This window comes from Gymnoscopelus microlampas, assembly GCF_963454915.1.
Source record: "Gymnoscopelus microlampas genome assembly, chromosome: 9".
Taxonomy (NCBI): domain Eukaryota; kingdom Metazoa; phylum Chordata; class Actinopteri; order Myctophiformes; family Myctophidae; genus Gymnoscopelus; species Gymnoscopelus microlampas.
In genome coordinates, this window is record NC_139946.1 from 32,238,216 (window position 1) to 32,260,982 (window position 22,767).

The following is a 22,767-nucleotide window of genomic DNA, read 5'->3' on the forward strand; positions in this document are numbered from 1 at the left end:
GCAATGGCTGTCCATTGATGGAACCGGGTAGGATGAACGGACGCAAAGTTCTGTTTCCATTCTTGTTTGAATGTTCTGTTTTCACTGTCAACATTAGGTGTTTCACTTGCTTTAAACAAAACACATTTTTTTCCGTTCTAACGAAGAGACCTTGAACCATGAAAGAGCTCTTGTTCGAAAAGGAGTATGATTAGCCATTGATTGTGTTTTGGCCAGGCATCTAATGGGTTAGAAAAGAATTGGCCGAGGCCAAACTTACTTGCCGACCCCCGGTGGAGAAGGAAAAAAGGAGGCGGCCAAGGATAGACCCCTGGGGAACCCCGGTAAAGTATATATAGGTTTAAGTGGTTAAGTGCAAGTCATATAGTCACAAGTCTCATATGTCCTAAACTGACTCCACACACTGTTGATCCCTGTTGCAGAGTCGTAAAAACTTTCCTTTTTATGTGTGGATTCCCCTTTTAGCTGTGGTTTCATGGTCACATGTTTGCACTGATTTCTCAACCAAGTTCAATATTAACACAAATATCAAGTTAATTGTGGTTTGCACTGTGCTGACCCAGCGTGTAAACGAATTATTACCACTGTCACGACAGAAACGAGTAGTTCGGGGATGACTGCTATAAAATTAAAGGCACTACGGAAACAAAGTTGGTAGTCTCCTTGTTTGACCTCATATGGTCTCCTATCTAGCCCAGGGAAAGGCCTGCAGCCAGCTATTAATCAGACTCTTGTGGTAATGGCTCTGTGTGAGGCTTTGTTTAATGTATGAGGGTACACAGACGCAGCCAATTAAATGTAGGCCTTCGCAGTAAAATCTTCACTGTATATTATAACTCTGGAGAGAGTGCAAATGCAACAAATGTGGTTACGTTCGTACACTCTCAGACTCCCAAACGGATAAATGAACACTTGAGTATTTTACTGTACCAGTGTGTAATAGAATTCAATATTCTCATTCTGGTCTTAAAAGAAAATGACCCAGGGATTGGGACGGGAAACATTCCTTAGACAGTTCCCAGCAATGTTTCTCTGTCAGGTATTGAATGCTTTTTGGCCTGTGTGAACTTTTTTTTGTGCACATTGTGCCACACATTTGCATAGCCGCTGATGCTCCCATATTCGCCTCCATCCACTGAGTATACAAGCGATTTGAATGGCATCCAAAACGAGGAAAAATGCAAATGCCCATCAGACCACTTCCATTCCAGTGTACATTCTCGACCTTGAGAGTAGAGACGTGTCTTTACTACAATAGAAACATCAGCATTGTACAAAATATGTGCTTTTATGCTATAGTGTGAACTTGGAACCTTTCAGTTGTAGCTTCAAACTGCTTTCAAGTGTTGCAAACAGACTGTTTACATGTTTTCAAATTCTGTAGCTGTACAGCTGGCAAGCTTGTTATCCACCACAAGGCATATGTATAAGAATAACCTCCACACAGACTGAGAAAGTCACCCCATAAAACAGACAAAGACGGAGATAATTGGAAGTGAAAGAATGGGGGAGATAAAGCACAGTATGGGACACATGAGTGGCCTCAGCCTACCTATAAGGTCCATCAGGTCAGGCACCATACTGCTGATCCCAGGGCTCTGCGTTTACTCTGTGTTCTGCTCCCATGCCACTCTTAAAACGATGACACACCTAGTTTGAGCTTCCTCTCTAATCCTCCACCAGGTCAGAAGCCTGACAGAAGCCCATTCACGGCTGCCTGAGTTCACACCAGGTCAGCAGCACACATACAGACGGTCATGAGAGGCTGCGTGGCGCGCTAATCTTATGGGCCAAGGCGACGCGAGGAAAAAGACTTGCATTGGAAATGACATTTGGGTTGTGTCCATAACAACACAATGTTGTGGTGTTCTTGTTTCAACACAGGTCGCAGACTTTCAAGAGCTTGTTGTGGTGCTGTTTGTGGAGCTAGTATACATTTGGATGCAAACAGTTTTGCAGCTCAACTCAAGGGCATCACATAAATAAATGCATAAAGATATCATTCTGTTGGATGAAACGGAGTGTCCAATCAATGTATTAGAAGTGAGATAGAAGAAGAAGATAGAAGAAGATTATATTATTTTAGTCTATAGTCTACTCTGCCTTCCTGAGTAGCTCTGTCTACAATTTGAGTGATTGATCGTTGTGGAGAGCTGTTGATTCAATCCATTCAATCCGTTCAATTGATTGAATGGATTGAAAAGGAAGCAGACAAATGATAACTCCTCGAGATAATCCATAACCTCTATGCATAATACTATACTGCATTTGACTTTGCCTTTTCGTCCTGTGTAAGGACAGGTGGGTATACAGTGTCTAATAATATTGTACAGTACATATGAGATGTAATATAAGAACAGTATTGGTCTGGGATAGTATGTTAGCTAGATTTTTAAAATATTTAGTTTGTTGTGTAATCGTGGTTTAATGCTGAGCCAAATAACAGCTTAATGAAACACTGACAGCTTTTATTTCTCTATTTCTCTGCTCTTTTGGTGTAAAATCAATTTGACACTGCATGCAAATCAACATCGAAAAGTACTTTGAATGGTATCTATGATCTGTCATTGGATCACTCAGACTTTCAAAGAGAACTGAAACGGCCAAATATTATTACTTGGAGTTTGAAGCGGCACACATTGATTTTGTTTTAAATGCTATATGTCCTCATCAGACACATCAGATAGGTTTCTTTGCTGGTACCTGCAGCTAGCTACTGGTTACACTGCTACCAAGCCTATTTTCTTCTTTCTTTTCGAATAACCAAAACAAAACGAAACGAAAGCTTATTATAATTCCAATAGCATAAAACAGAAACATACTAATGTGGTGCTAAGACAGAGGCAGTGTGTACTGTGAGTCATGCATAGGGAAAGGGCTTGAAATGGAGACCGTGTCATGTGGTGAGTAAAGAGTTAAGTGCAGTGAACCTATCTCTTCCTTGGAGTACATCTGCCTGACTGGCTTCCTCCTTGCAGCCTGCCTGGCTGACTGACTCTCTCTCTCTGCCTGCTTGGCTCCCCGCCTGCTCCTCCGTCTGGATGGCGGCCTGGCTGTCTGCCTGTCTGCCTGCCTGTCTGTCTGTCTGTCTGTCTGTCTGTCTGTCTGTCTGTCTGTCTGTCTGTCTGCCTGCCTGCCTGCCTGCCTGCCTGTCTGTCTGTCTGTCTGTCTGTCTGTCTGTCTGTCTGTCTGTCTGTCTGTCTGTCTGTCTGTCTGTCTGTCTGTCTGTCTGTCTGTCTTGGCTGGCTGGCTGACTGCGCTCCTGCATGAGTAATATGCTGAGCCATGGTGCCCCGGTGCCTTGACAACCAATGAGAGCTCAGGAGGCAGAGAGGGGGGGGGGGGGGTTTGTGTGGGCAGAGAGCAAATAGAAGAGAAGAGCCAGAGGGAGGGTGGGGAAGTGGTGTGTGTGTGTGTGTGTGTGTGTGTGTGGGGGGGGGGGGGGGGGGGTCCGCTAAAATGAAACAATGAAAATGTAGGGCACAGGAATAGAGAGATACAAAGAAGGAGAAGAGAGGCGGCAATAGAGAAAAGAAAAAAAAAAGCAACAGAGATCAAAAGCGAGGCGAGGATAGAAAAAGCTATCAAGAGGAAGAGGAGGGAGAGAAGTGAAATATGTAGGGCAGAGAGAACAAGAGAGAGTATCACACACACGCACGCATGCACGCGCGCACGCACGCACGCACGCACACACACACACACACACACACACACACACACACACACACACACACACACACACACACACACACACACACACACACACACACACACACACACACACACACACACACACACGCACGTTGGGGGAAGAGAGAAAGCGAGGATAAAGACACACGGTCCACTCAGCAGTTTTTTGGCCACTGCCAGCAGCGGTAGCAGCAGCTTCAACCTCTTCCAGAGTGTCACCAGTGTTGCATCATGGGATCAGGGCCACGGGGATGCTCACATTGCAGGATGACATCACCCGTACCGACTCAGCTCTTGTCTGCTCTACACTGCCTGCTCGCCAGCAGTTAGAGGATGAGAGAGAGAGATAGAGGGAGAGGGAGAGAGAAGGATGGAGGGAGGGGGAGAGAGAGAGGCGGGGGGGGGGGGTGTCAATGACAGAAAGTGAGAGGTGCACATAATTGTTTGAGTCTGTGTTCCCATCGGTCTGTCCGTCTTGTTGTCCGTGTCTTCGTCAGGTTGTCAGTCTGGGGTGTCTGTCCGCATGTCCATCTGTATGGTTGGCAGGCTGTCTGTCGTTCTTTGTGATGGTCCATCCTTCTCTGTGATTTTGCAAGCCTGTTTGCCTGCCTGTCTGAAAGATACCGACAGTGAGACAGAGACATACATGGAGAGATTCACTCTCTGCCTGCATGTATCACAGGCTGAAAGACAAGAGCACAGAGAAAGCACAGAATGAGAGGAAGAGCAGAGAGAGTTGTGTGTGTCTATCCGCTTCGCTGTATCTGATGTACCCAGGAAGTGATGAAGAGAGGGATTGGAATTTTAGGATCGTATTATAAGATTATTTAATGTAACATAATTTCATTAAGTGATGAAGGGGCGGGGGTCTGTTTTAGCTGCACCCTGAATTCACTGTCTACTACATCTTGTATTTATTTTGTTCATTTTATTTTTCATTAAAAAATGTATGGCGTGGCTCTGTAAGAGGCAAGCCATCTGTAAAGCCTATGATTTGTACAGATGTGCCACTTCAAAACTTCACATGTCCTGCCATCGCCAAGACATTACATTTTCAGGGGATTCCCAGGGCAATAAGAGGGACAAAGAAGGGCATTTAAAATGCTGAATTATTTTGATGATCACTGCTTTTATGATGCTAATTAATTTGAGCAACTGGTCAAATCACCTTTCGCCTCATAATGAGTCTGACACCTTCTTAAACACACATTCTTTTGTTCTCATGTATATGGATGTCTGTTGAAGGGAAAAACGGGGGTGTGTAGTGACAACTTCTTTTCAGGGGCAAAACAGTGCATTTTAAGGGCAGAAAAGGGAGGAAAAAAATGCATTTTCAGGGGACTTTCAGGGAAAGAACAGTAACGTGTGAAGTTTTGAAGTGGCACATCTGTAGTTGGAACTATACAAGCTCACAACACGTTGTAGCGCAACACTGTGTGAGCTTTGTAGATCCGCTATTTTCAGTCTGTGACCAGAATTCAAAGTATAAATCAGGCGTAAGAGTTTTGTGAGTTCTAAGGTCTGTGTCTCTCTGTTTGTATCTCGCAAACCACCGGAACGATCAGCACTAAGTTCCCTCTGCATACTGCCAGTAGGCCAAAGACGTACCTCCATGCACAGCATTTTCATATTAAGTTTGATATATATTTTAAAAATGACACAACATATTTTCAGATGGGGGTGGCCAAATACACGTCAATTTGGGGGTCTTTGATATGAAATGGTTTGAGAGCCACTGCTCTAACCATTCCGCTATCAGGTCACCCCCCGCCTTGTGCTTATTGATGGCAACAATTACAACTGCTACTACTAGAGCAATTTATATTATAAGCCCTTCTCAAACATCACAAATCATTCTTTGAAGGGTGATATGAAACATTCTCCTAACCCTCACACTAAAGGTCAGGATCAGCTGAACAGTGACAGCGGGCTGCAGGTCTCAGTAATTAACTGAAATCCTTTCAGCTACTGCTAGCATTTTTCCTCTGCCTGCCTCCAGCGTAAGGCGGGTGGATTACACGTTTGAGCCAATTTTATTGGTTCGATAGTGCCAGGACAGATCAGTCAATTCCGGAAAAGTAATTGAATCCATTTTATATAGTAATTGGTCTCGGGTTTGGTTCTCAGCACATTGGATAGATGGATCAGTGAGGAGAGGAGAGGACTAGAACTAGAGCTTCTCATTGAATCGTCTGAGTTGAAACTTGCAGCCAAGTTAATGGGTTTGCTCGAATTTGAGCACACATGACTCCCATTCCGGCACACAGCTCACCAAGACCCAGGCACTCAGGCAGCCAATTTAAATTCAATGTGCGGGGATCCAACACAGACAGCAGTGAGTGCATGAAAAGGTGTTATGATGAATATTTTCATGATTTATGCTACAATGTCCCATTTAGAGAGACTTGGTATTACCACAAGACAGGTTCACGCGCTTGCCGTGCATCTAATGCTCTAATAATTGGCAAAACACTACGATTTTACTGACCCCATGACATGCCAGAAATCATATTTGATATTTGATCATACCGTATTCGTGGTAAAAAAAACAGTTTGATAGAGCGGGACATCTCACGGACATGAGAGGTGTTTACAGTAGCTAATGGAACGAGGTTATCACATGACGTGACAGCCTGTGTGTGTGTGTGTGTGTGTGTGTGTGTGTGTGTGTGTGTGTAAAAACTGCAAACGCTTTTGAGATTTTCAAGTGAGCCCTGATCCAGAAAAGGATGGGAACCACTGATCTGATGCACAGATATGTTAAAGACTGTACATGAACACTAGCATCCCTATTCTGGTCATGTCATAATAGCTGAACATTCAGTAAAAATAGGTGAACATTTGGCAAAAATAGCCAATCTACCAGCTTACAATGCATCGCAGCGTGTCGCGTTGTGAGCTTGTAGATCGGCTATTTTTGGCAAACAGATTTGTGTAGAGTATAGACCCCTGGGGCACACCGGTCAACGAAGTATATATAGGGTTTAAGTGATTAATCTTGACTAACTGATTTATTCCTTCTTAGAACATATATTCCTTCTAGGAATATATTTACCCTTCTTAGAAGAGTGTACTGTACATTAATAAGCTACTGCAAGTGCTGTATATGCACTATAAGAAAAAGCAATCAGTGTTAATGACGCTGTATTAAATTGTAGTAAATTATATCTCTCCAGAGAAAGAATACATTTCTTATCCTCATAAATATGGTCCCTAGGCTGAAAAGGTAGAAGTGATGCTTTATAGGGTATTGCCTTGGGGAGAAGAGGGTGGGCTATTGGCCCGTCACAAGGTTGTAGCAGGTGCTAGATGGAAACCTTGCACGGTAACAGCAACAGCAAAGCTTTGTAGGAAAAAGGGGGGGAAAAACACATTTTCTTTTTGATGCCTATGCATGTTTGAGTGTATTCTGCTTATTTTTTTTGTTATGGGTCCATGGGACTGTGAAGGCTGGTACCTGTGTGTGAATGGATTGTGGGATATGGATTGTGGGATTTTCAAGCGGTTTTCACAAGTGAACAGATCAGCGGGTGGTTGGAGTTCGGGGACGGGCGGTGTTTGAGCCACCATATGTAGCCATAGCAGGAAATGTGGCCTCTCTGCATGGCTCACTGCAGTGCCTCATTCCCACTGACGCTGTTACTGCAAGCTGCAGGAGCCTGGCCCGTATGGTGCTGGTGTACACACATGCACACATACACATACAAACACATGCACTTTCACACTCAGGGGCATGTGATATACACACCGTATACACACGCAGACACACAGGCATACACACACTCAAGCATGCATGCAAACAAACACACACACACACACACACACACACACACACACACACACACACACACACACACACACACACACACACACACACACACACACATACAGACACGCACGTACGCACACACGCTGTCAAACATATTGTCAGCATACTGGATGCATTTACTCGCATGCTACTGTAACATGTAGACATAGTACAGAAATGGAGGCACACACACACACACACACACACACACACACACACACACACACACACACACACACACACACACACACACACACACACACACACACACACACACACACACACACACACACACAATGTCACACTCAGTCACACAGCACTCTGGGTAGCCCTGAGAGCCATATGGCTTATGTAGGCACTTTTAGATGTATCACATTAACAGGGAGAGAGGCTAAGAGTCTAATGTCTCTAATCTACTCTTCTCATTGGATTTCAACATGAGGAGCAAATGCGGAACATAACGTACTACACGTACCGGGTGCCCTAAAACGCTGCCACCTCAATGAAACGTTATGCATAACATTTAGAAAAGTGATTCGCCATATTATGCAACTGTTCTCTTTGTGTGTGCGTACTGTATGTATGTGCACACCAGAGTGTGTTCCTGTGCCCCCTCCCACTCTGCCACTGTCTATGTTTAGCGCTGGGGTCTTGCGTGGGGGAACAGCCGATTGCTGTCTACAGTTAAATTGTACTTTCCACTCTAGTTAATATGGTGGCAGATGAGTTATGAAAGCACTATGGGTGAGGGAAAATGAGCACAGAAATAACAAAAGCGCTGTACAATGAAACTTCCTTCTGCAATGCAAAATCCCAGGTGTTAATTGTGGATGTGTAATTATATACATAGGAGAGATTTTTACAATTTCGTAAAATAGCAGATCTACGAGCTCACAAGGCAATGCGTCATGTTGTTTTTTTTGCCATGCGACATCATCATGTGGTAAATATAAAATAGGGCTTAAGGGGTTAAACTGAATTCAATGAACTCTTAAACTCTTCAATCTAATTCACAGCAATAAAGCTTAGCCACTTAAACCCTATATACTATGTAGTTGACCGGGGTCCCCCAGGGCTCTATACTAGGTCCGCTAGTATTTCCTTCTACACCACATCTCATGCCCGAAAATAGTCGATCTACAAGCTCACAACACATTTCACTGTGAACTTGTAGATCAGCTGTTTTCACTGAATGTTCGCCCCCATAATAGATACATTACACTAGGGTTTATGTCGTTGCCATGCGCACAACCCTCTATCTTCATGCTCTCTAATACTTTGGTGTCCTCTCTTCTTCATGTCTATCTACAGTAGTGGTTCTCAGATTGTGGCCCAAGAACCCTCAGGGTTCCTTGAGGGGGTTCCAAATGAACCCTTAAAAGGTCTGTAACTCTTAAGAGTTATGGGGGTCTTTGAAATTTAAAGGCTTGAGAACCACTGATCTACAGAATCTGTTTGCCTTGGTCTAAGCACTGTATCCAGGCAGATTCCCTCTCCCTCCGTCCGTCCGTCTGTCCGTCCGTCCGTCCGTCCGTCCCCATCCGTCCGTCCCTCCCTCTCCATGGCTGTCTGTCCCTTGACAGTAAATGTGGTGTCTACATGTGAAGTGTTTAAGCGCACACAGACACTTGTTGATAGATCGGCCTGGTTATGCGTGCTGTAGTAGGACTCTTGTATAGACAGGTTTCCTGTTAGTAAACATTGAGAGGAATATGACCGCGCAGCTGCGGGGGGAAGCCTATGGGTGCGTTTGGAAATTACGCACCGGAGCACACTCGCCTATTAGTTTGTATTGGCCAGTGCGCTCACTGCCGCTCAGGGCTGTATTTTCGAACGCGCCTTCCACCCCCAGGCATGCGCAGATTGCGCATTCTGCTCTGTGATGACGTCGCTCGGAAACCCGTCTATATAGGGAAATGTCTCTAGGAGACACAGCACACTTTCTTTGCGGTGTCTTCTTAAATCACAGTGGTCTGTTGTCAAAACACAGACACACACACACACACACACACACACACACACACACACACACACACACACACACACACACACACACACACACACACACACACACACACACACACAAGTTTTCCATTTTCGATCACAAGGAGATTTTCTGTCTTCAAAGAGTTTGCGGTCTTTGGGGTAAGCTAACCCAGACAAACGCGCTGTGACAGAGATAAGGCATCCATTCACAGGTGTTGCCGGGTCACGATGACTCCGGTCACCCATGGCAGCACGTGTTGACCCTCCTCTTCATGCCGCCTCGCTTTCCATCTCATCTCTCTTGGAACAACATAGTGCTTAGGCAGCGAAAAGTCAGGATTCGAGTTGGCTGATTACCTTCAACCACATTAACCCTCTTTTAACCCTCCCTATTTTGGGCATGTCATAATAGGTGAACATCCGGCGGAAATAGGCGTGAAACATTCTGTGAAAATAGTGAACCTACGAGTGAGCTTGCAGATCGGCTATTTTTAGGCGAAGGCATTTGGTGTCGAGGGAAAATGGAGGGGGGGGGGGGGGGGCAGTACATGTTCCTGGGGGACCCCGGTCAACTAGTATATAGGGTTAAAGTGGTTAAGCTAGTGTTTCAAAGAAACTGATCCAGTGTTCTATTGTGAGTTCTGGATGGTCTCAGCCAGGGTCACAGGTGCTGTGTGACCTCAAACATGTTCTGCACGCTCGTGTGTGAGCACGCTTGCGTATATAAACACACAGAAACATTCACAAAGCACGCTCAATTATTGATGGGTCTGTGCCCCTTCGCACACCCAGAAAGGGAAAGTATGTGGCTTCTTTTTTGAGAAATCTCGTCATTGGCATTGGCAGTCAATGAGTTAATGATCAATCGATCGATTCTGTTCCAGCTTGGATCAATGGACATAACGTATCTTTGTTTTTTTGGCAATTATTTGAGGGCCCACTTGCAATACCCTCGTGGCCCAACAGTGGGCCCCGGCCCACAGGTTGAGAAACAACATGTATTCTGCACATGAAAAGCTAACAACTTGCAGGATATACAATTCTGTGTTTGGTATGTATTATATAAACTAAGATTTGCGTGTGTGTGCGTGTGTGCGTGTGTGCGTGTGTGCGTGTGTGTGTGTGTGTGTGTGTGTGTGTGTGTGTGTGTGTGTGGGGTATAGGGGTGTGGGGCACATACAGTAAGAGCTCCCAGACAATGGCAATGCCCTTAAAAGAGACATTGTTAGCGCCTCGCTGGACGTTTTTGGTCTCTATGGCAACGGAAATGGCAAACTCAACACCCGATTCCCTGGAGGTAACCTATGCCCACGGTGCACACACGGTTCACTCTGCCTCTCTCTCGCACCCGTCTCATGCATACTGTACCGTGTGTGCACAGATCTTCTCCCTCTTCTTTACATACTCACACAATGACACACACAATGACACACACACACACACACACACACACACACACACACACACACACACACACACACACACACACACACACACACACACACACACACACAGAGCACCTGTACAGCAGATGCTTCAGAGGAGGCAAAGGCAAGGCAGGTCTGGCATCACTTACCATCTCCCTCAAAGCAAATTCACCAATCATCCTCAAACTAATGAGTGTGTGTGTGTGTGTGTGTGTGTGTGTGTGTGTGTGTGTGTGTGTGTGTGTGTGTGTGTGTGTGTGTGTGTGTGTGTGTGTGTGTGTGTGTGTGTGTGAGAGAGAGAGACACTTCACATGTGAATATGCATGTGTCATGCAAATGGCTGGCCTGATGCCACTCTCCTCTATTGTTTGGCCGCTATCTTGATGGCGAGGACGCCGCACATTAATATCTGTGTTCCCATCTCCCTCGCCGCTTCTCTCTCTCTGGGCCAGGAGGGGCAGCGACAGTTTCCTGTGCATTGTTAGAGATCCATCTGTCCAGCCACATACACTCACGTGCATGTGTGCGCGCGCACACACACACACACACACACACACACACACACACACACACACACACACACACACACACACACACACACACACACACACACACACAGGAGCGAGCACATGAACAATTAAACCTGTTTGACACAGAGACAGAGAGGGGCTGTGGGCTGTGTGTGTGTCTGGCACGAGCCATCTGTGGAATCAACGCCCCCATACACCACACCCCCCCCCCCTACACACACGCGCGTGCGCACGGGCGCACACACACAGCGCTGTGGGCTGCTGCATTAAATAGATCTCATTCACTGACCCCTTCTCTCCCCCTCCCCTCTCTGCTGATGGACAGATGAGACAGAGGAGTGGAAACGAGGAGATGGATGGATGAGTGGGCGGATGGGAAGGGAGGACAGGATGGACGGACAGCAGATTGGGCGGCAGACCTTTTTATTTATTGTGGCTCCCTGAAGTAGGCCAGCGAGCAGACAGATAGAGAGACAGACCAGCTGTGATCACTGGTGCCACACGCCACAGCCACCATCTGAAGACCACCAGCATGTATTGATATTAGGCTATTAATAAGAGATTATCATTATGTAGATTATTGGGGGGTTTGGTCCAGTCTGGCCCCTGTCTGAGTCTCTATGGGACAGATGACCGCACTATAGATGGATGTTCCAATTGTTTTCTGAAATTATTACTTTTCCATTACCTTCTCTGCATATAGGGGATGTAATGCTTAATTTATGCTCCATCATATAATGACGTTGTGTGAAAGTAGCCGATCTACAAGCTTGTAGGCCTACAAAGGCTATTTTCGGTGCGTGACACTGTTGTATGACAAAGTGTAATTCAGGCTTTAGAGTACGTTATGACATGTTATAACACATCTTTAAATAAATGTTTTTGCCGATGGGTTGCTTAAGCACTAGTTTCGTGTAACCAGACATAATGGAGATCTCTGCCTTAGTGCCTACCAATATATGTTTAATCTCTGAATTGTTTCTACCCAATCCAAGCCCCTACATTGAATTTAGATGTCACCAGTCATAGTGTGGTAGGCGGACATCTCCCATACGTCTTGATTATGTAAATAGGTACCTACTGATTCTTACCCACAGTCTTGCAAGTAGCCTACATTATATTGTGACTGTGTGTGTGTGCGTGCGCACACGCATGAAGGGTGCGTGCAGGGTTAGGCTTAGAGTTAGGCATGTTTCTGTTAGGGTTAATGAAAGGGTTAGGATTCATTTTATTATGGTTAGGGTTGGGTTGTATGGAATGAATGTTATACAACGTCCCCAAACGTTTGCAAAATCTTTCTGTGTATGTGTGCGTGTGCACACGTGCATGGGTGTGTGTGTGTGTGTGTGTGTGTGTGTGTGTGTGTGTGTGTGTCTGTCTGTCTGTCTGTCTGTCTGTCTGTCTGTCTGTCTGTCTGTCTGTCTGTCTGTCTGTCTGTCTGTCTGTCTGTCTGCCTGCCTGCCTGCCTGCCTGCCTGCCTGCCTGCCTGTCTGCGTGTGTGCGTGTGTGTGTGTGTGTGTGTGTGTGTGTGTGTGTGTGTGTGTGTGTGTGTGTGTGTGTGTGTGTGTGTGTGTGTGTGTGTGTGTGTGTGTGTGTGTGTGTGTGTGTGTGTGTGCGTGCGTGCGTGCGTGTGTGCGTGTCTGTGTGTGTGTGTTTGCAACTGTTGGATAACCCTGTGATGTGTTGGGTGTCGCCATTGTGCATATACTATATTATGCTCTAAATCTCTCTCATCCTTGAAATAATAGTTAATTTTCGTAGCGTTTACTATAGTGTCACTGTCTGTCACAGGCTTCTCCATTCGGCCTCTAATGGCACCTTTTTCCTCCATCTATGCAGTACTTAGACAAGCCCAGTGATGATGCAAAACACTACGTCCAAACATTTCACTCTGCAAAAGATGCATTTTGTTTGAAAGCTTGCAGGCGTGTCACTTGACCAGGCACAGAAGAAGAAGGCCATGACAGCCTCAACAATCCATGATGACTAGCTGTTAAGATGTTTGAGCCAGGGGCTACAGAAGAGTTAGGAAAACCACACATTTGACTTCAGAGTTTGAAGTCAAGTAATTTTCCTAACCACTTAAACCCCAGCATCCATATTGTGGGGAAAGGTTTCGCTGAAAACAGCAGATCGACAAGCTTACAATGCGATGCAACGCATTGCGTTGTGAGCTTGTCGATCTGCTATTTTCAAAAAGATCTTGAAAGCAAAAGCTTTCCCCACAATAACACATAACAGAAAATACACTAGTATTGAGCCCTGAGGGACTCCGTTTACCCATATGGGGTTTAAGTGGTTAAAATCCAGTCCTGAGTGTGCGCACTGCCTCAGCAGCTCTCAGCGCCGGCCGGCGAGTACCAACTGTTCCCGTAACAACGGGGGGACAGCACAGATGATGTCAGCAACCATTTCAAAAGAAACGCCGCAAAACAACTTTTATCTTGGCTCAGATGTGATTTTACGCGAGGGCGCGTTTTTACAAACACAGTGTAATCTGTGATTGTTTTGTGACCCAAACTCTGCAGGAGCACGCGTCTACGTTTTACTTTGTCATTTTCCCCGTGCGTCATGGTTGGAGACTTGCTGCTCCCTCCCCCTGTGAGTCTGGGCACAGTTGGTTCGGTCCGAGGCAGCGTTGCCAGATTGTGTGAGAGAAATAAGCAACCAGGTCTATGAAAACAAGCTCAAAAGAAGCAACTTAGGCCACATGAGCACTTTTAATATTTGAAATATATTTGAAAATAGCCAATCTACAAGCATGCGACGTGTTGTGAGCTTGTAGATCTGCTATTTTCAAAAAGATCTTGAAATAAAATGTGGAATATATTGAATATTTTTTTAACATTCTAACAACAAAAATGCTCCACGCCTCAAAACCTTTTCATGAAAATATTTGAGAACCACTGGTTTAAATAATAATAAAAACTTTTTGGGAAGCAAGCCTAAATAAGCAAGTACTCTTTAGAAACAAGCAACCACCACCACCAATATTTACAACAAGCAACTTTACAGAAAAAGAAGCCCAAAGTCGCTTATAATAAGCCGGCATGGCAACACCGGTCTGAGGTGATGTGAAACGCTCTGCCTCTTTGACAGTGTCCTTATTAACATGAAGCCTGCAGCCGGTAGCAGCAGCTGGTGGAAGCAGCAGAACAACGGACTGAAACGTAGAGCTGGCATCTACTTTCTGACTGTTAGAACATTTTTATAGGCCTTATTCATGAAGAGCAAGAAGAAGTCGCTACTATTATGCCGGAGGGAGCAGCCGAAGCCTGGTGCTCGTTGTTGTACATTTATCTATTTATTCGGGTCTGAAGCAGGCATTCAGATAACGTTACTGTACGGAGGGACACTTCCAAGGAGATAGATAGATAGAACATAAGTGTTGTGTCCGATCCAAGTGTTTTATATACGTCTTTTTTGTGTCGTTTTCGTCTGTGCAGCGTCTTTTTTTTAAATAATCATTTCTAGAAACAAGTTGTCGCTTGTTAAGTTGAGAAGCAAAAATAATGTATAATACGGTCTGGACGTCGGAAAAAGAGGAAGATGACTGGAGAGACGTGATGATGCCCTACTCCACAGAGCTGATCTTTTATATTGAAATGGACCAACCACCAGGTAGGACATGTTACACTGTTGGCGCGTATCGGAGAGAATAATGTCATTATAGGCTTTTATAGGCTTACTATAAAATATTCGTTCAACTTTGATGCGCACATCCCAGAACAGAAGACAGTGCTGTGCATGTCAGTCAATAATAGGCCTGAACTGAGAATAAAACGCTTGATTCTGGTCTCCTTCGCATTAAAGTTGTTGCTTTGGCAACATTGCAGTGTAGCTTGATGGTGTTTCGGTTTTGCTTGTGATTTTAAAGCTCGTTTATGTGCCGCGTCGTAGCCTATAACTTTATTGTGTACTGTTATAGCTTAGCTATACATTCAAAAACGTTTTCCATAGTTTTCTACGACTATAACACCGATGACAGTGTCAGAGACTATTGTCACAACGTGTCGAAAGACTGTAGAACACGTTATTTCTCTTGTTGATAAAAGCACTTTATGATGCAGACCTTTTGTGTCCACTGTATGTGTGCTATCTATCCACGCAAGGCTTTACAAAGCTACGCAGTGACACACAGACAGACAGTGTTGCCAGATTGTGTGAGGGAAATAAGCAAAAGAAAAAGTGAAAATTGTCAAATATGTTTTTTAATATTCTAACGCAAAAATAGGAGTCCGTGGCAGTCAGAACACATTTTCAGATGGGGGTTAGGGGACAAATACATGAAAATATTTGAGAACCAAATAATAGTTTTTTTTTGTTGAAGAAACAAGACCAAAACGAGCCCCAACTAACCAATATTTACAAGCAACTTTACAGAAAAAGAAGCTCAAAGTCGCTTATAATAGCGGACATGGCAACAGTGCAGACAGACAGGCAATCTCATCTGGAGACAATATAGTGACTATAATAGTCTCATCTAGTCTCCCAGCAAACTGACATCCCTTCTCTACCACCCGACACCATCAGCATTGAGGGGATGTGCTGTGATATGATGTAAAACGGGTGTTTTTAATAAAGTATTTATACATTTTTGCGCAAGTGTCTCTGCACACAATGCAGAATGTAAATGGCTGTAATAGTCTCGTTTGTCATTTTAAATGTAAAACTACTACAAGCAATGCATATTCCTTTGTTACTACTTAATAATGTAATACGCTATCTGGGGGGGGGGGGGGGGGGGAATGGCCCGATTGTCCGAAATAGTTAAATTCAGTCCGGTGAAGAAGAATGCTATGGGGGGATGGGAGAGAGAACGAAAGATCCGAATAGTGAAAGACTCGGAAAAAGACCCGTCTGTTGAATCTACAGACTACATGCGAACGATCCATTTCAAGCGTTTGCTTTTACCTCTTTTTCTAGACAACTGTCATGTAAAACCTGCGTGTCTGTCAGACTGTAGCCCATTGCATTCATTCATTCATTCGTTCCTCTGTAAATTTGTGCAAGTGTCATTTGACTCCCACCCCCCTTCCTTTCTCTTGGTGGATTGAATGGATGGATGGCGCAGATGTGGGACGTTGAGAGGAGGCGCTGTGTTTTAATAGAATTTGCCGGTAGCTCTTTCTTTTCTTTTCACCTCCATCTGAATCTGCCCTGTGCTGTGCCCTTAATACGACACGGAAGCCTATTATCCCGATCTCGGATGTATGTTGCGGATCGCATGAAATGAATGGATGTAATATACTATATCTATATACATCATGCAGTGAAGTGGTTTGTTGCGATATGGAACCCTTTCTGTTTCTGCACGTCTAAAGTCAACTTTGCCCCTTTCCGGGGTAAGAGAAAATCTCTCCATCTCTTTTCTCCTCTCCCTCTCACTCCTCTTCTCTCTCCTATTGTCTCTCTCCCTGCCTCCTCTTTCTCTCTCCCTGCCTCCTCTCTCTCTCTCTCTCTCTCTCCCTGCCTCCTCTCTCTCTCTCTCTCTCTCTCTCTCTCTCTCTCTCTCTCTCTCTCTCTCTCTCCCTCTCTCTCCCCCCTCTCTCTCTTTCTCTCTCTCTCTCCCCCTCTCTCTCTCCTTAGAAACCTTTGTGTCATAGCTACAGCTGAGTGAATGGATAGAGTGCTCCTCAATGCTTGTCCCATTCACACGGGGATGTAAATGCAATGCAATGGCTCTTTGCTGGTGATTCACGCACTAACTGCCAGTCGCCCCAGCTTTTGCTGGACTCGCTCCATTCATTCACTATGTGGGGTCATTGTCACACCGAAGGAGAAAAAAAAGAACCCCTCTCTGCCAATATTACCCGGGTAGCAGACAATTGTGCTGCGTAGTGACATGAATAATGCATTCAGTAAAGACTGATATACAAGGGGGGAGAGTTTAAAAGTTACAAATAGAATATGCCAGTGTAACTGTATTCAGTTGTCAAAATGTCTAAATATTCCAAATCTACGCTTGCTTCTTAGTAGAGTGTAAAACCCTGACTCATTACTGAAACCAGCACTGACCACGCCATGCCATGGTTTTTATAACAGTCTTATACATGAAGTGAATTGCAGTTAAAATATTTCAAAGAAATTATAGCGAGGACAATAGCTGCCAGGCTCTGTGCACGCGCGCCTGTGTGTGTGTGTGTGTGTGTGTGTGTGTGTGTGTGTGTGTGTGTGTGTGTGTGTCAGGGCAGCTGAACAGCACATTATCCTGGGTTTCGTCCTTAGCATTTATCTTATCTGTCGCTTAATGCCAGTTAAAACACAATCTCTCCTCTCACTCGCTCTCGTACACACACACACACACACACACACACACACACACACACACACACACACACACACACACACACACACACACACACACACACACACACACACTCTCATTCATAGATAATCACACATCAGTATGTTCCTTAACTTTGTCTTGTCATCTACAGACAGAGGCTTAAAATGCCTCCCATCCCTCATTTAGTGTGTGTGTGTGTGTGTGTGTGTGTGTGTGTGTGTGTGTGTGTGTGTGTGTGTGTGTGTGTGTGTGTGTGTGTGTGTGTGTGTGTGTGTGTGTGTGTGTGTGTGTGTGTGTGTGTGTGTGTGTGTGTGTGTGTGTGTGTGTGTGTGTGTGTGTGTGTGTGTGTGTTGAGTAATCAAGAGTGTGTGGGTACGTGTATGTCCATATACTGCTGACCCGCAATCTTTTCTAAGAGGGCTCTGCCTTCTAATAAGGAACAAAAGATTGACAGATAGCAGGATAGAAGAGAGAAAGGAGCGAATGGAGAGATTGGAAAGAAAAAGGGCTAGAGAGGCTATGCTGTAAAGAGCAGCAATAGGCAGCAGTGGAGAGACACAAAGAAAGAGAGGCAGAGGAGAGAGGTGATCATCCCACAGATGTTAATTAGAATATTTATTACACTGGAATTGAAATGTGAAAAGCCTCTGTGACGTTAGGGGTGTGTGTGTGTGTGTGTGTGTGTGCGTGCGTGTGTTGGCTTTGTGTCAACAGTGTGGGGTGATTAGCACAGGTGGAGCTCCACCCCTAGGGAAGGCAAGCCTGCGTTTCCAATGGCAACTTTGTACATGAGGGCTGTTGGGTCTGGGGTATATACGCGCGTGTCATCTTTCAACGGAAAATCACCAGTAGGCTTTTACTTTTTTTTTTTTTTTACCCATGACGGAACACAGGTCCGCGGCGCCGTTGACCTGCAAGCAGTGATGTTAAAAGAGACGACATGATGACACTTGTCTTTTAAGACATGGACCCTGTCTGTCTGTCTGGAAACTGGAAACACTCCCACAAAAACATGAATCTGGTGAATGAACGAATGTGTGTGTCAGTGACAAGTTGCTTCTGTTAGAATTGCGACCCACAGATAGGTGAGTTACTGTATGTGTGCTATAACGTTCCATGCTAAAAAAAAAAGACCTGTTGAGTGTGTGTTTGTGTGTAAGTACTGACTCTTGTATCCCAGAGGTGTCTCTGGCAGAATAGATATACCCTGGGGTAGCTCCCCCTCTCTCTCTCTCTCCATCGCTCTGTCCCTCTCTCTCTCGCACGCTCTCCTTTTCTTTCTCTCTCCTGGCGAGGCCCGGCCCCCTTTTCCCCCCCATGCGGCGCTGTGATTGGTTGCGGCGGGCTTCCATTCAGGGATTAGTTAGTCAGTCGAGTCGCCTGTCTTTAGGATCAGCTCGGCAAGCTCTTTTCTTCAGTCTGACGGAGTGAGTGAAGGGTGGAGAGGAGGAGGAGAGGAGGCGGTGGCTGTGAGAGAGAGAGAGAGAGAGAGAGAGAGAGAGAGTGTGTGTGTGAGAGGGAAAGAGAGGGAGGAGGGAGGAGGGAAACAGCTGAGAGAAGAGTGGCAGCATGCAACTAACAGGGAGCCCAGTGGCAGAGGACGGTAAGAACGGAACCAGCCTTCTTTTATTAACTCCTGTCTTTCTTCTTCACTATCTTTTTTTGTTCTTTTGTTTGTTTGTTCTCTTGGGGTCTCTCTTCTCTTTTATTTTTTTTTCTCCCAGATTAATTACTTCCTCTCCTTTCTATTTTTTTGTTCTTTTACCATTCACCCACTTTTTTTCCTCATCTTGTATCCCGTTTCATGCTCCTTCTTGCACGCAACCCAGAGTCATTTGTGTGTGTGTGTGTGTGTGTGTGTGTGTGTGTGTGTGTGTGTGTGTGTGTGTGTGTGTGGGGCTGCGTGCATGTACGGTTTGTGTGCAATACAGAGCCACTGCAGTTCTTTGTGGCTCTGTGTGTTCCAAATGTTGCAGTCTGCACACGTGCGCTGGATCAGTCTCTCGTGCTATAGGGCTCTCTGTGAGAGACGAGTGTACGTCTCGTCACAGGCATGCCACAAATGCGCACATGCACGCACACACATAACTGACTATAACTGACTGCAGGGCTTGCAGCTACACAGTGTAAACTGTGACTGATGCATGCAGCGTGTCCCACAGTCGAATGTAAATCTGTGAGAAACATTTTAGAACTGATCCCAAAGCAGATTATGCATGTGTTATTGTTAGCTTTTTTTTTGTTTGTTGACTTTGTCATCGTTGCATTTGTTGGTTTTGATTTTAACCGTTGAGTACACTTTAGCTTAGACCTTCTAGTCACTCTGTGTTTGTCTTTCAAGAGATGTGTGTGTGAATGCCAGATCACTACTTGGCAGCTTTGACACTGGACACAACCAGCCCTGAACAGCTGACACACACACACTCACACTCACACGATGTAAGAGCTCCCTCTGTACTAGAGGCTAACCATGCAGTCTGTTTATTGTCCTGCATTGCATTGCTGTTCTGATGGTGTGTGCGCGTGTATGCATGCATGCACATGAGATGACAGTCATTGTTCTGAAGGCACCAGAGCATTTTCTGTGGGGTTTTCCCTGTGTGTATGTATGACCACAAGAGGTATTTCTTGGTGTGTGTGTGTAGCGGGTGGCTGAGCATTGCTCCTTTGTCTCGTGAGGAGGAGGAGGGGAGGGGAGGGGGAGGTGGCGTAGGGGGGTGGAGGGCTGCACTGATGGTCGCCTTTGTTCGCCAGCCCACTGGTGAACACCTCTCCCTCTCTCTCTTTCTCTCCCTTTCCCTGTCTCTCGCTCTCTGTCCATCTCTCTCTCTCTCTCTCTCTCTCTTGCTGACTAGATTTATGCAGAAGTTGTGCCTGAGTGCAATGTTTTAATTTATAAACCACCATTACTGTATATAATTACTATATAGTAACATGTCATGAAGTTTTCTAAATTTGACCAGGTGTTATCATTTGTGTGGGCAGGTACTTCACCAGTCAACATATTTATAATGTACAGTCAACATATTTATAATGTAACATTTGAAATTGGACATCTTTGTGCCAACATTTCCAATGTTCTTCTTATATTAAAAATATTTGGAGTACCTTGTTTTTATTTATTTAATTAGTAGCCTAATTACAGTATTGATCAGTTTGGGAGTTGTCATTTTTTGCCATGGATCACGTTATTCTTAATCGCGTTGTGTGTGTGTGTGGTTGACTTAATGGTTAGTTCCTAATGGGACTTTTGTAACAAAGGTTTGTTTGTGTGCGCACGCACGCACGCACGCACATGTGTGTATGTGTGAGCTAGTGCGTGTGTGGTCTAATTAATTGTATTGTTGTTGTCCTCCTATTGTCCTTTTTGTTCAGGCGCTGGCATTGTATTGTCCCCAAAGAGGAAGCAATTGAATACACACACACATACATTTGTCAATTTTTGAGAAAGGAAATTGTACCAAAATCTTTCCAAGTTTCATGCATGCGTGTTTGACAGGTCTTTGAGCAAAAAGGTTATGAGAAATAAATTCCTCACAAAATATGAATGGACATAAATTGTAATTTCCATTCACTGCATTTCTGCAAGTGCGTGCGTGTGTGTGTGAGTGAGAGACTTAAGTTTTCCTGTCCATATGTGTATATTCAGAAAGCGCTGACCATGGGGAACAGTGAGGCTATAGAATGACAACTTGGCTTGGAGCGTGACTGCTGCTGTGGTTACAGAGAGAGAGAGAGGGAGAGAGGGAGAGAGAGAGAGGGAGGGAGAGAGAGAGAGAGAAGAAAGACAGGAGGCTAAGAGAGGGAGAGAGAGCAGAAGGAGGTGGAGTGAGAGGAGAAGAGGTTTGGAGGAAGGAGAGGAAAGAGTGGAAGAGGAGACTGTCCAGGCATTTCTTCCACCTCGTGCAGGCTGACACACACTGGACCTCTAATGGTCACTCTCAGGGTTAAATTAACACTCTGGATTTTACTGTGTGTGTGTGCGTGCATATACATGGTCCCATTCCTTTACAAAGCTCTGTCATTCACTGCAGTTCATCAGGTCTTGTCATAATTAGTCTGTCAGTTACCTACAGTATTATGCTCCACATACACTACAGTCACCACACTCTATCTGCCAGCTGTAGACACACACTGATGAAAGTTTTCGTGTGTGCGTGTGTGTTCACTGCATACCTGCAGTGAAGTGGAGAATAGAGGGAGGGGAGTGAATGGAGAGAGTGGGTGTGTCAGTGTGCAGAGAGTTCTCTCTCGCTGAAGCAGCCTGCTCAGGGCTCACTCCGCTGCCACATATGCACGCATATATACATATACAATGTATACAATTTCCTCGAAGTCCACTATGGCTTGGTTTCAGAGTAAGTCCTGTAAGATTCTAACTGGCTGTAAGAGTCTCCTGACTTAAAACCCATAGAAAATCTCAATGGGATTTGAAGGAGGCGGTTGCAGAACGCAAACCCAAGAATATATTAGTGAACTGGAGGCCACACTACACATGAGGAATGGGCTAAAATGCCACAGGAATGCTGCCAGAAGCTTGTTCCTGGCTATTCATCACGTTTGCAGCAGGTCATAATAGCAAAAGGGTGCTCTACAGAGTATTAAAGACACTTGACATGAAGGGTTTGAATAATTCTGACACGGCAATAGTCATTAAAAGTGGCATTTTGTTTTGAATTAGGAGAAACCACTCATGATATTGAGCTATTTACTTAGATCTTCTTGTATGATTTATTTATTTCATACAGTTTACAGTTTGTGAATTTTGCCAATACACCAGATTTGCAGTGGGGTTTGAATAATTTCGAGCACAACCGAGATTTGTTTATATCTCTATCTCTCCCTTTGTACTTCGCATGCAAACCTTCGCTACTGTGCAAGTACAAAAATAGTCGGAGGGCATTATGTTATTATATTAACTAAATGGATGCAAGTGTGTGTGTGTGTGTGTGTGTGTGTGTGTGTGTGTCAGTCAGGGTAGGTCAAATGATACATTGACATGTGTTGGCAGAGGGTGATGAGCGATGAGTGATGAAA

General features: G+C 44.9%; 1 protein-coding gene across 4 annotated transcripts in view; it reads left to right on the plus strand.

Moving 5' to 3' along the window:
- The window catches only part of pik3r3b (phosphoinositide-3-kinase, regulatory subunit 3b (gamma)), a 238,678-nt gene that overhangs the window by 208,144 nt on the left and 7,767 nt on the right, over nucleotides 1-22,767 (plus strand). Inside the window, exon 1 of one of the 4 annotated variants that reach the window (XM_084065810.1) lies at nucleotides 14,575-15,062. The exons of 2 other annotated variants lie outside the window; for them this stretch is intronic. In XM_084065810.1, the coding sequence (XP_083921936.1) occupies nucleotides 14,954-15,062 (109 nt within the window). In that variant the 5' untranslated portion in view covers nucleotides 14,575-14,953. Of the gene's footprint in view, nucleotides 1-14,574; nucleotides 15,063-19,222; nucleotides 19,334-22,767 lie in introns of those variants that run through there. One more of the 4 variants, XM_084065811.1, reaches the window with a different exon arrangement.